The sequence below is a fragment of the Canis lupus genome, chromosome 25 (assembly GCF_011100685.1).
Source record: "Canis lupus familiaris isolate Mischka breed German Shepherd chromosome 25, alternate assembly UU_Cfam_GSD_1.0, whole genome shotgun sequence".
In the NCBI taxonomy this organism is placed as follows: Eukaryota; Metazoa; Chordata; class Mammalia; order Carnivora; family Canidae; genus Canis; species Canis lupus.
The window spans coordinates 48,674,340-48,687,964 of NC_049246.1; the positions used below are offsets into that span (position 1 = coordinate 48,674,340).

The 13,625-nt window shown below is 37.1% G+C and overlaps 1 protein-coding gene across 3 annotated transcripts in view; it reads left to right on the plus strand.

Annotated features, from left to right (window-relative positions):
• RBM44 (RNA binding motif protein 44) overlaps nucleotides 1-13,625 on the plus strand; it is a 40,572-nt gene that overhangs the window by 12,728 nt on the left and 14,219 nt on the right. The window contains exons 3-13 of one of the 3 annotated variants that reach the window (XM_038574337.1): nucleotides 1,998-3,589; nucleotides 3,826-3,884; nucleotides 5,425-5,601; nucleotides 6,097-6,280; nucleotides 6,375-6,397; nucleotides 6,530-6,614; nucleotides 8,464-8,578; nucleotides 9,305-9,433; nucleotides 9,630-9,771; nucleotides 11,099-11,178; nucleotides 11,285-11,339. In XM_038574337.1, coding sequence (XP_038430265.1) covers nucleotides 1,998-3,589; nucleotides 3,826-3,884; nucleotides 5,425-5,601; nucleotides 6,097-6,280; nucleotides 6,375-6,397; nucleotides 6,530-6,614; nucleotides 8,464-8,578; nucleotides 9,305-9,433; nucleotides 9,630-9,637 — 2,372 coding nt within the window. In that variant the 3' untranslated portion in view covers nucleotides 9,638-9,771; nucleotides 11,099-11,178; nucleotides 11,285-11,339. Of the gene's footprint in view, nucleotides 1-1,997; nucleotides 3,590-3,825; nucleotides 3,885-5,424; nucleotides 5,602-6,096; nucleotides 6,281-6,374; nucleotides 6,398-6,529; nucleotides 6,615-8,463; nucleotides 8,579-9,304; nucleotides 9,434-9,629; nucleotides 9,772-11,098; nucleotides 11,179-11,284; nucleotides 11,359-13,625 lie in introns of those variants that run through there. The other 2 variants (XM_038574335.1, XM_038574336.1) reach the window with 2 other exon arrangements.

A 13,625-nucleotide genomic window follows, 5' to 3' on the forward strand; every position in this document is an offset into this window, starting at 1 on the left:
TCCTCTCTCTTTGTGTCTCTCATGAGTAAATAAATGAAATCTTTAAGAAAAAAAAAAAAAAAGTTAAAAGATAAGCAGTAAACTAGGGAAAAAGTCACTAGTATTTTAAATATGAGAAACAAAGAATTAGTACCCAGAATACATAACAAACTCCTATACAAATCCCTAAGAAAAATAGTTGAATTTTAAAGTGAAGCTGGGGTAGCCCCAGTGGCTCAGCGAGCGGTTTAGCACTGTCTTCATCCCAGGGCGTGATCCTGGAGACCAGGGATCAAGTCCCATGTTGGGCTCCCTGCGTGGAGCCTGCTTTTCCCTCTGCCTGTCTCTCTCTCTCTCTCTAATAAATAAAATCTTTTTAAAAATAAATTAATAAAAGTAAAGCGGGCACTGCTAGCCTTAGCTCCAACCCCGTATTTTTAACAGTTTATCAGATATTCACATGTGAATGTTTATCTTTGACCTCAGACTCCACTTGCTTGGAACCAACACCTCATTATCTCCTCCCTCACCTCCTTTGCTCTCCCTCTACTCCTCTTCATGAAGTGCCTATCTCTTTAGCTTCAGATATTCCCTTTCCACTGTAATACCAAGTTGTAAACCTTAGCATTATCTCAGAATGATGTCCATGCAGGTGGTAGTCATGAAATCAACTTAGCTGATTGTGATCAGCTTTTTTTTTAAGGATTTTATTTATTTATTCATACATTGGTCGTAGAGTAGTTACTGTTTTGTAAAATTTTTAGTCACAGTCACTTCTGTGTATATACTGGATCTTGATATAAAATGGTTCTGATTATGTTCTTAGTCCAAAAATTTTGAAAGCCATTCTCTTTCCCTGGTCTCCCATTCCTAATCAGCTACTGAGTCTTGTCAGTTATGGTGCTTTTCTACCTGTCCCTGCTTCTTGTCCCACTTCTGTACTCAGTCTCCCCTTCCAGCCTTTATTCTGGGGCATATAAACTTACTCCATTCCCATGACTATCCTTTCAAGAAGCTTTCAGTAGTTATTGTCTTGGAGTAACAGTCAAACTCTTAACACATCATAATGTTCATAGCTCCTGTCATTTCCTTTGAGCTGTTTTACTCCAGCATAGTTTACAATTTACTGAACATTCTATCTTTTTTCATGTAGCTAATTTTCTATGTGTATGCTATTTGATTTGCTTAAAATAACTATTTTGTTTCAAAACACTTTTTAAATATAGTTTTCTCTGAGGTTTGTTTCTCCTTCTCAAGCTCATTACCTCCTCATTAACACAACTCTGTCAGCACTCTTCAACTGTATTGTACTTAAGTGTCCTTTTCTTATCTGTGACCCTTATGAAAGCTGTAAGTGTTGGGGTGCAGTGCCTGTCTTCTTTTCTTTGTCTCTGCAGTGCCTAAGGCTGTCATTAGGAGGCACCCAAAGATTACAGAGTAGCTGCCTTATAAATAGTTAACACCTTGCCATTGAAAGAGTTCAAGAAGAATCTTGGCTATTATCTTAGTCAATGGGGCTACCATAACAAAATACCATAGACTGGGTGGCTTAAACAACATATGTTCATTTATTCACAGTTCTGGAGGCTAGAAGTCCAGATTAGGGTGCCACCATGGTCACGTTCTCCATAAGGGCTCTCTTCCTGGCTTGTGGATGGCTACCTTCTTGCAGTATTCTCACATGATGGAAAGAGAGAGTAAGCTCTCTGGCATTTATCCCATCTTGAGGCACTTAGCCCATCCTGAAGACCCCATCCCCATGACCTTATCTAGCCCTGATTATACCTCGAAGGCCCCATCTCTGGTTATTGTCACACTGGGAGTTAAGGCTTTGACATGGAAATTTTGAGGGGGACAAAATTTAGTCCATAGTAGCAACCATAAGGGATATTTGTCATGCATGGTGTAAATCTATTCCTATATTGGGAAGAACTTGATTAGATCATGTCTCAGGTCTTTTCTAATATTTAGCTTCTGTAATGTTAATGCTGTCAACATTTTCTTCTTTTTTTAACCAGATGAGCCTTCTGATCCTAAGAAAGAAAATTTATTATCTTCCAATGGTTGTAACGAAGCCAAATTGACTTTTCTCGATGATGACTGGGATTCCTTGGTACTAGAACAAATAACTAATGACGAAGACGTCAGCAGTACTGAGCAAATGGATTTATTGAAGCCATCTTGTACTGGGACTCCAGATTCTAACAGAGACAGTAATCTCTCTCAGGCTAGTGAGTTCAAGGATAGTATTGACTGTGCTTTCTTGAATGAAACATATTCTATACATTATTCAGAGTCAAAACTAAGTGAAAGTCTTATTCCTTTAAATTCAGAATTAGATTCTGAAATGCAGAAAAGAGAAGGGGTGTTTTTTGATATTTTGGAATATCAAGGTAATAAGATAATTGGCTTGGAAAGAACCTATAAGATTTCAGACAATGATTATAAAGAAACTGCTGAAGATGTGCAAAAGCATGATACAGATGAAGACTCACAGCAGGAATATCACAGTGTGGAAGAGCAAGAATACACAAGTACCCACTTATCTTTTGACCAAACAAAAGCATTGAACATACCTAATCTGGAAACTGTTGGATTAAAAAATTCAGGTTATGAATTTGAATGTGCTAGCAATCTAGAAGGTAATCATGTTAAATTGGAAAGTAATTCTAACATCTCTTTAGATTCAGTTGATGCTTATGGACAAGAAGATGCACCTCATGGCTCCAAGTTTCAGAATTCCGTTGTGTTAAGAGAATATCATGAACCAAAGCATGAAATGTATAAGGAACAAGAGACAAGTTTAATGTACCACACAGTCTTTGATGAAATTGTACTACGAAGTAGTCCCCTTGAGAGCCAGGAATCTCAGTCTCAGAATAGTTTCTTAAACCCTCAAAAAGCATTAAAAACTAAAACGTATACTGGCAAAATGAAATGTCAAATAATTGAAAGTAAAGATCGTTGTGGGAATGCAATTGTTGAGAACAAAAAGTCACACCACCTTGAAAATTCTAGCACACTACAACAAGACAAAGCTTTACAGATGTTACTCCAACCTTGTAAAGATTGTCAAACTTCCTGGACCTCTGTTTTTGATGACTCAGTAATTTCTGCCTGTGGAAATTCACACTGTAAAAGCCTACAAAATGCCCCTAATCCAGCCTTAGATTTTTCTGTTACTCTCCCGAGGATTGCAGTCAAAGATAACCAGGCAATAGAAGATAGCTCCCTGAAGGTTGCTAATGGCAGTAGCACAAATAAAGCTTGCTTTCACAATATAGAAGGAACACATCCCAAATTAGTGACAGACGCAGCAAACTGTACAGTCACAGTCAATCAGACAGTGGATGTTAGCACTGATTTTAGGGCTTGTTTCACAACCAGCAGGGCAACAAGTGCAAGATTTTCTGTAGCATCTACATCAAGCAATACAGAGATAACAATGATGAATAAAAAACGGCCTGGTGAATGGCCCAGTGAGAAACAGAGAAGCGTTGCTTGTAATACAGATTGGTCATACAGTCAGAATAATGAAGATGCACCAGGGACTGTGACAAAATCTCTCTCCGTTGACAGTTCAAAACCTAATGGAAATTTTCTAAATAAGGTAAAGCCAAATGTTTTGGTTTGTTGAATTAAAACAGGGGCTTCTAAGGCTTTTGTGAGAAGATGCTGGATGAGGGAAAAGTGAATAGATTGCTACCAAACTCTGTCCTTCTTTGGTGGCAGCTATTACCACCAAGTCAATTAGAAATTGGGCTTTAAATTTTACCATTTTGGAACTCCAGATACAACATATGTTTGCCATCTATTTCAAATTTCATTTTAAATCATGTTTTCCAGGATTCCCTGGAATTAAGAAAAGCATCTGCTATCACAGACTTAAAGAAACATCCTGAAACGTAAGTCAGATGCAGAAACTTGCAGATACACATGTGGAAAAAAAATCAAAACCGTAGTTTGCTTTATGTAGAGTGTTTAGCCATATGGAATAAAACTAAAAGGGACTTAAAAGAGATCATCTGCTTCAGCCATTTGCCTTCCAACAAATAAATATTAGGCTAATGTATAATATTAAAGCTTTTCAATTATTAAGATTCAATCTCAATAATTCCTTCAGAAACTCATGGCATCTTATTTTTATGTATCCAACCCAAATCTATACTGATCTATACTCCATTTTCCATAATTTGATCCCCTTGTAGACCAAAACAAAATAGCATCTTTAGAAAACTTACATATTTGAAGAAGTAAAATAGCTACTTTCACTGGAGTACTTTAATCTTGATTTTACTTCATCGTGTAATTTACTCTGCATCCATGGAGAACCTAGCCAAATTAGTATTCATGCTCTGAGGCCATTTACTTTTTCCTTCACTCATTCTTTATTCTCCTGATGAGTTTAATCTGGTATCCAGTCCTGTAAAATTAAGTAGAAGAGTTGATTTCCTATGGCTGAAGTGTTGAGAATATCTAGAAGTGGCAACTAGTAGCAAGGGAAGAACTACTAACCAACAGCTATTAACATTGAAGGAATAATAGTGATTTGAGTCTTTTTGATATATTAACAGTGAAATACTTGCTTGTAATAAGGACAGTTAAGAAACACATATGTACATTTTCTATTAAAGAGATAATGCAGGGGATGTGGGTGGCTCAGTCGGTTAAGCATCTGACTCTTGGTTTCAGTTCAGGTCATGATCTCAGGGTTATGAGCTCCAGCCCGGTGTTGGCTGGTACCCATCGCAGAGTCTACTTGAGATTCTCTGTCTATCCCCCTCCACCCCTCTCCCCCTGATTCGCACTTCTGCATGCATGTGTGTTCTCTCTCTCTCTCTCTCTCAAATAAGTAAGTAAATAAAATCTTTAAAAAAGAGAATACATTTAAGAGCCGTATCTATCCAGAACACTTATAACTTTAAAATATGTTGGCCAAAGCTTGATTTATGTTGAAAATCTGTTGATTATGGATAAAGTTGATTCTGTACTTCAGAATCCTTTTCTGAGGGGATCCCTGGGTGGCTCAGTGGTTTAGCGCCTGCCTTTGGCCCAGGGCGCAATCCTGGAGTCCCGGGATCGAGTCCCGCGTCGGGCTCCTGGCATGGAGCCTGCTTCTCCCTCTGCCCGTGTCTCTGCCTCTCTCTCTCTCTGTGTCTATCATAAATCAATCAATCTTTAAAAAAAAAAGAATCCTTTTCTGATAAAAGAAAGTATAAATTGGAAATTGTTTCACTTCCTTGACTTCTAGAAAGAAATATTTACCTTTGACTTGACATCCTTATTTTCTGAGGATGTAATATGTTCCTACAGCCCTTCCATCTTAGTAGAAATTGATTTAAACTTGACAGGAAAGTGTAAGAAATTTAAAATCTCTTTGAGAGGCATGTCATGAACAGAGAAAAATATTTGGAATCTTACCTAATCCAGTCTTTTATTTTAAAGGGAATGTCGACTTTCTAAAGAGCCGGAGAAGAATTTGCCATCAAATTGCTGTCAGAAACTCATGCAGAGAGCCATCAAAGCAGAGTTGCACCTCTTAAATGTTCACTATCAGATGTGTCACCGCCACTGCACTGATATTTACAGGCTTGTAGTGGAAAACAGGGCAGGGGTCAATAGGTGACTGTTAATTTGAAACCTCTATCTTCTTAGAAAGTTATTACAAGCTTTAAATTTATACCAGAAAATTTATTGATTTTTATTTTTAAGAGGCAAAGTGAGGGGTAGATTGTTAACTGGGTTTGTTAACTGACACAGGAGATTTTAATTCCATGGGGAGGCAGCAAGATGTGTTGGGATGGTGAATCCAGTGGAAAGATCGACAGGGCATTTCCAGTGTGGTTGGAGTCCGTTGCAGAGTTGGCATGACATCCTGGCGCATTCTCTCCAGCTTCTATGCTGAGGGCTGCTTCTGCTGCCCCGAGAAGAACATTTTCTTTGGTTTTCTTTTACTAAACATTTCAAAGAAAAAAATCTGTAAAGACCTGGTAGAGTCAGAATTCAGCGTGTAGTGCGATGTAGTATAATGTAATATGATATAATGTAACATAATACAGTATGTGTTAAATGGATGACTTGTGCCTAAGGAGTTTTGTAAACTTGACTTTTGAACAGGTATTTACCAAGTAATTCTACTAAGAAGGAATTAGCACCAGCACTGCTGTCTGTTTTGGGAGATTTAAAGGTTAGATATGAGAGTTTGAAAGAAAAGATAAACAAAGGCATGCCTCTGGAAGAGCTGCCCCCACTGGCCGTGGAGTCAAAGTTATTATCGACCTTGTCTGCGTTTGCTTCCACGGTACGTGTGTGTGTTTTAGAATTAAAATATTACTCCATTTACACAGAATGCATTTTTAACTAAAGGATTTGTCTTCCCTTTTCTCTCTTTCAAGCTGATGAAAGAAGAATCACATGTGTAAGTTATGGTTTCATCTAATGTAGAATTCATTAGCTCTTAAAAATTGCTTTATTTAGTTAACTTTAAATTTTCTGTTGGTCCTTTTTCAGAACATTGATAAGCTATTTAATGAAACATTTGTCTGTTTAGCTTTTCAGGAGCAGATCCTGAACTAGGTAATCCAAGTACATGTGATGCTGACGTCTCTTCAAGCCTAAAAAAGACACTCTCTCAAGTGAGATTTTTTTAAAAGTAGTTCATTGATGTAAATATGTAATTTTATGGCTTTAAGTAAACCGTAATTTTCAGAGGCTCTCACATCTTTCTTTCCACTCAGCTGGCTTTGTGTACTACCATTTGAGGGATATAAGTGGTTAGAAGGAACATGTCCTGATCAAACAGTGGACAGTGGTCTACGTTCAGTAGGGTGACCCATCAAACCAGGAGACTTCTGAGGATGACAGGCCGTGACATTAATGACTCACCATGACAGTAGGTATAGACCTGAACTGTCTAAGGCAGCCATGACCTAGGGCCACCAACATGCTGATCCAGTGTGCTTAAAGCTAGTCAGTCGTTATCTGCATCTCCTGAGGTAAAGAAATACCTCATTCATTTTAGACAAAGGTTTAATTCTTTCTTTATTGAAATGACAAAAATTTTAAATGCCTCTCATAGGTAGCTGTTCTTGGTCTCTCTTGTCACCCTCTAAGGAATTGTGTGTCCGGTGACAGTCTGTGTGAGGGCACTGTGCAGATTGTGAAGTGGTATAGAAACACAGGTTATATTCCATTCTGAGGTGAGACCGTGCAGTAGAAAAGCTGAAGTTCGTTTCTGTTTTCTGATTTTGGCCTCAACCCTGAGTTTATACCATTGGAGTAGTCTTAAATAATAAGATGCATTTCAAATATACTTTTCAATTAATAAATGATTAAAAGTCAATTATTTTAGCAAATCATGTATTCCATCGTCCTACATGTTAAAAAAAAAAAAAAACTCAGTTATCCACAAAGATGTAACAGATCTAAAACCAGATTTTTATATCCTCACATTTCTTACATAATTTGCTAAAACTTGTTCATTTAATAGTATGTAATGTTCTGGAGGATTTTTTTCATCATTCTAAGGTAATAATGAGATAGATAACCTGCTTATTGGGGGAGATCAATTATTTCTAAAAGTACAAGATGCACATACAACAATTTTTATATAATCTTAGTTTGGGCTCAAACAAAACCTATTATAATTTAGGATGAAATGTTGACATCTGACTCATTAAATTAGCAGATGATGTGTGAAAACCAGGATAGTATAGGGTAATGTTGCTACATTTCAACTACTTGTGTACCATCTTCACAGTTTCCTATAGCCATATATAACCTATAACATTATTTGCTTTGTAATTTTCTTTTAAAAAAAAGATTTATTCATTTATTTTAGGGAGAGTGCACTGGAGTGGAGGATGGGGGTGGGGCAGAGGGAGAGAGAGAATCTCAAGCAGACTCCCTGCTGAATGTGGAGCCTGACACAGGCTCAGTCCCGTGACCCTGAGATCGTGACCTGAGCCAAAATCAAGAGCCAGACACTCAACTGACTGAATTCTCCAGGCACCCCTAAATGATTCTCCTTTTTAAATTATGTGTAAAAAGTATTACATATGGGAAAAAATGTTACTTTTTATAAATAAAAGGTATATATAAGCACACATTAAGTATATTACTCTTAATTGTTAGGTATATTATTGTTAGTTGTTAAGTGAAAAATACTTATATGTACACTTCTGAAAATCATCTTAAGTACTTCCGGAGTGTATGTGTGCCACACTTTGCTAAATAATATAGTGTTGGCATACAGTCACTGTACACAGGCCAGGTTCAAATCCTTATTCTCGTTAAGTGTGGCTGACATAAAGGAAAGGAGCAAGTTATTCACTTTGAGTTGCTCACCTACAGAGAATGATTTTGCTCTGGTTGCCTTCATTGTTGTGAGGACTGAACAATGTAGTGAAGAGTGCCTGCCACAGAGTAACAGTGCAGTAACTGTTGGTCCGTGTTTACTGTTGTTGTTTTTATTTTAATCCTCAGATGTCCTTACTGTCTGACAAGAGTCCTCCTAAACAGGATGCATCACCCAAGGAAGATGGTTTAAAAAATGGTGACATAAATATAGACTTTAGTCAGCTGAAACTCGATGACAAAGGTCAGTGTGAAGATATAAGTCCTCTATCATTGCCCAAAAACAAATAGCAAAGTTTAAAATAGTCCTAGTGCCCAGTGATTAAATCAAAATAAATATTTTTAATTGACTGGATGGCATCATTCTGATTATGAATGTTAAGTATGTTCTTACTATATCTACTTAACCTCTATAAGATTACTTAATATATTTGGTAATGTTAAATAATAATACAGATTTATTCTTCTGGTTCATGTTTTCCAAACTAAAAATTCTTTCCTCTGTCCAGTTTGTATCTATGTAAATTATCCTTTGTTTTCACTTAGTCCTCTATGGGAAGAGATTATAATCATTCCCAAAAGATTATTAATTTGTTTTTTAATGAAATAGAGCTACAGTACTGATGAATCCCTTTTTAAAGGTGTTTACTATTATTCTGTTTATAAAAATGTGTCTCTTCATCAGTAAAGGATAATTTAAAAATCAGAAAAGTAAGGCTTATAATAAGCTAGGAATCTGTTTATTAAAACTGAGAAGCAGATTACTCAGAATAGTATTTTTTATTCAGGGAGTAGGAAAAAAAAACCCTTCTCAAAGAATCTTTATGCTTAGTTTATACTTGGCTGATATTTATTTTTACATAAAACTAGTAATTGTCATCATAGTGATTCATTCTGAGAAGCTTTTTAGATAACTTCTCACAGAGTAACATGGTACATAATTTACAGCTACTTCCGTTCAATTTCTCAGACTGCAAAAGTTACCGAGAAGTAAGTGAAGACTGGTTTGATGCTAAAGAAAACCTGACAGGACTTGATTTCTCAGGAATACAAGAAACTCAAATAGAAAAAGACAAAGGAGATCCAAAGTTTCCACAAGGTTGGTTCATAATAATTTACTAAGAAAATCCTATTCTAGATCATTTTGTGACCATCTTCTGTGTTATTCTTGAAACTGAACTGTTTTAATATTTTATTGTTGTGGCTTTCCTTTAAAATTACAAAACATGAGAAATTGGACAGAGGTCAATTTTTCTAGAGAGTAAATCAGTTTAAAATGTTCATTTCTCTTTCAGAAAACTAAAAGCTTAAACCCCAGATTTAGTTAGCAGTAGGGGTCCGTGACCTCTCTCGCCACTCCAGGCCACCCCAAGTGCTCCTCCCGGCACACTCTTCCTCTGAGCCCTCGATGGACATTCCCCAGGAGAGGGACATATGGTGAGCAGAACCAGCTCCCAGTGTCTGGCAGGCAGCCAGCACTTTCTGTCATGGGCACAAGGGATCCAAATGGTCTGCTTCCCCTTAACGATTTGGTCTATTTCAGGAATGTTTTCATCTTTAGTCTTTAATTGCTTATAATGGTTGGAATTTCCTCTAATATCTGTGATCATTGCCCTTCTATCATTTCTAAATATATGCTACCTTCCTTTCCTTTATTCCTGTATGCTTTCATTTTATTTTACATGATAGCAATGGTTATATTGGGCTTTTTTCTTGTGTAAATAATGCCTGCAGTAATGAGGGGCATTCAGGAGATGTTAGGCTATTATTATTGAGTGAAAAAAAACCAAAAATTACAACTATCCCATTAGTTTTTTTTAAGATTTTATTTATTTATTTATTCATGAGAGACACAGAGAGAGAGAGAGACAGATACACAGGGAGAGGGAGAAGCAGGCTCCACACGGGGAGTCCGATGTGGGACCCAATCCTGGGTCTCCAGGATCAGGCCCTGGGCTGAAGGCAGCGTCAAACCGCTAAGCCACTAGGGCTGCCCTCCATTATTATATACAAATAGAAAACCAATAAATTAAAACTACTTTAAGAATTCATTCAACAAATATTTATTGTGTACCAAGTATGAGTTTTGCCAGTAAATTGAAAGAGTCTCAATTCAGTGAATCCCTTTTGATTTCAGACCAAGTTCTCTTCAAAATGCACACCACGAAAATACATTCTGAGAATGGAAGAAACTGTATATGTAATCCTAATATTTGTGGTTCCCAAAAAGTGCTATGCAAATCCAGGTGTTTGTACCCCAGGTTTTGTACCCCACCCCTTTTTTTTCTAATGTGCCGTTGCCGTTAACAGGCTGTATACTTGCTGTTGCTGTTTTTCTGACTCAGAGGTTTTGTTGGTGTGATGTTTCCCCAGGACAGAAATGAATATACATAAGCCCCAGCCAGTGTTAACCTGGGGCAGTTTGGGTTCTCTCTGCATCCAGCATCTTGGATGCACTTCTGTGAACCAAAGACAAATAAAAGACACCTTCTTAGTTATGTTGTAATTGATTATCCTGACTCGATGTTATTGGCCCATTTTTGAACTACAAGAGACTTGATATTAACCAGTCCAAGCTTGTTATTTTGAAGATGATATGATTAAGGCCCTAAAAACTATACTCTAGGCTCTTGGTCTTCAGTCTAGTTCTGATATTCGGTAATAACTTTGTAAGAAGCCTTGTGATTTTTTTTTTAAATGGTCTTCACATTTCTTTTAAAACATTAAACAATAATGGTCGTATATTATATTTGTCTGCAAGCAGAAATGAAGAATATTGAACCTTTACGAAAAGATAAAGGGTATTTGATACATGTTGGTGGTCTCTGCTCTTCAGTATCTGAGGTATGCCAGGACTTATTTTCTGAATTTCATTCTAAAATCAATTAATTGTTCACATTTTGATATTTTTTATTTTTCTTCCTTTCACAAGCTTTTATTTTTCTTTTAGGCTGATTTAAGGTCTCATTTCCAGAAGTACCAAGTTTCTGAAATTTCAATTTATGATTCTTCTACTAATTATAGGTAGGTTTCCCAAATTCAGTAGGTGTGCTGTGTGCCAGGGGTTCTGTAGTGTACAGTAGCCACAGTGGTGATAAAGTCAAGGGCCATTTCCACAGAGCTTTCCCAGCCTGGTGGAACTCCTTCCTTGATTCCTATTCCCAATCAAATCTTCCGTTGTACTTTTTAATTTGCCATTAATGGGTTATTGATTTTCATGCACTTACTCCTGTTTCCTTACCATTTTGTAGGAGCAGTAGAGTTTCATTAAGAGAATGGGCTCTGTAGCTAGATGGCTTATGGCTTTGGGTTCTGTTCCGAGTTGCATCAGTAACTTGCTGAATAAATTTGGGCAAGTTACTTAACCTTTCCGTACCTTAGATTCTTCATTTGTAAATGAGGGTTATAATAGTACCTTCATCTCATTGCTGAGAGACAATTACTAGTTAATAAATCAATAGGAATAAAGCCAAGCATTTAATAGACACTCAGAAAATTGTATAGGTTTATTATTTTTAATTTTAATTACCTTTTAGTTGATGCTTTTGTTTTATACATCTATATACAGTCATTTCCAATTTGTATCATAATGCTTTCTGTTTTTTGACATTGCAGCAACATTTAAAATCATCAAATAATAGTGGTGATAACTTAATGGAAATGCCTTAACTATTTTATCACTAATGAGGATAGCTGTTTATTTTATATATAAAAGTCTTTACCAATTAAGAAAGGGTCTTATATGGGTGCCTGGGTGGCTCAGTCTGTTGGGTGTCTGACTTTTGAATTTGGCTCAGGTCATGATCTCAGGATTGTGAGATCGAGCCTGTGTCAGGATTTGTGCTGGGTGTGGAGCCTGCTTAAGATTTTCTCTCTCTCCCTTTCCTACTTCCACCCCCCACCTCATGCTTTCTCTCAAAAAAAAAAAAAAAATGCTGTGATATTGCTTTGATCATATGCTTTTTTTTTTTTTAAGATTTTATTTATTCATGAGAGACAGAGAGAGAGAGAGACAGGCAGAGGGAGAAGCAGGCTCTATGCAGGGAGCCCAACGTGGGACTCGATCCTGGGTCTCCAGGGTCAGGCCCTGGGCTGAAGGCAGCACTAAACTGCTGAGCCACCCGAGCTGTCCCTGCTTTTTTTATTTGACCTATTGATGTGTTGTTAATACGTCCCACTACGTTAAAGTAGTTTTGTAAGCCTTGGAAGTATTACTTGATGTGAAATACTCTTTTAGTATTTGTTGAATCCTTTTTTTAAAAAGATTTTATTTATTGGGGATCCCAGGGTGGCTCAGCAGTTTAGCGCCTGCCTTTGGCCCAGGGCGTGATCCTGGAGTCCCGTTTTATTTATTTATTCATGAGAGACGCAGAGAGAGAGGCAGAGACACAGGCAGAGGGAGAAGCAGGCTCCACACGGGGAGTCCAATGTGGGACTCGATCCTGGGACTCCAGGATCACGCCCTGGGCCAAAGGCAGGTGCTAAACTGCTGAGCCACCCAGGGATCCCATTAAACCCTTTAAAAAAAAAAAAAAAAAAACTTGGTTTTTTTGTTTGTTTTATTTTTTGTTTTGTTTTACTATTTGAAGCATTATACAACCTGTGTGGAAGTTTAGAAAACACATTTTTTAAAAAGATTTTATTTACTTATTTTATTTAAATACTTATAAGTATTCATTTATAAGACACAGAGAGAGAGGCAGAGACAGGCAGAGGCAGAAGCAGGGTCCTCACAGGGAGCCCGATGTGGGACTCGATCCCAGGACCCCAGGATCATGACCTGAGCTGAAGGCAGACGCTCAAACACGAGCCACCCAGGAGCCCCTAGAAAACACATTTTAAAAGAAAAATACAGGAACTTACAAAAGTATATCCATAGTTGTGTCTTTTGAAAACAACTCTGTTTCAGATTTGATTTATCTCCTCCCACTGACACCTCTATGGCTGGTGATTTCAGAAGGATGACTCTTGCCTAACTTTCTCGGTCAGATGGTTATAATTCTGATTAGATTTTTCTGACTGCATTTTTGGTCCTATTTTTTCCACTACAAGGTCTTAAGGACATTATCTTACATATTCTGCCAAATGTTTTTAAAATTTGCCTTTCACATTTAAGCCTTTGATCCACCTCAGGGTTATGTTTTATATATGGAGATTAATTTTAAGTTTTTTAGAAAAAATAATCAATTATCCTAAGGCTAGTAATCTGTTACTCTGTCATATAGCAACTTTGCAAATGTTTTACATTAAATTTTAATGTGAAATTAATAGAGAATTAACAAGAAATGCTG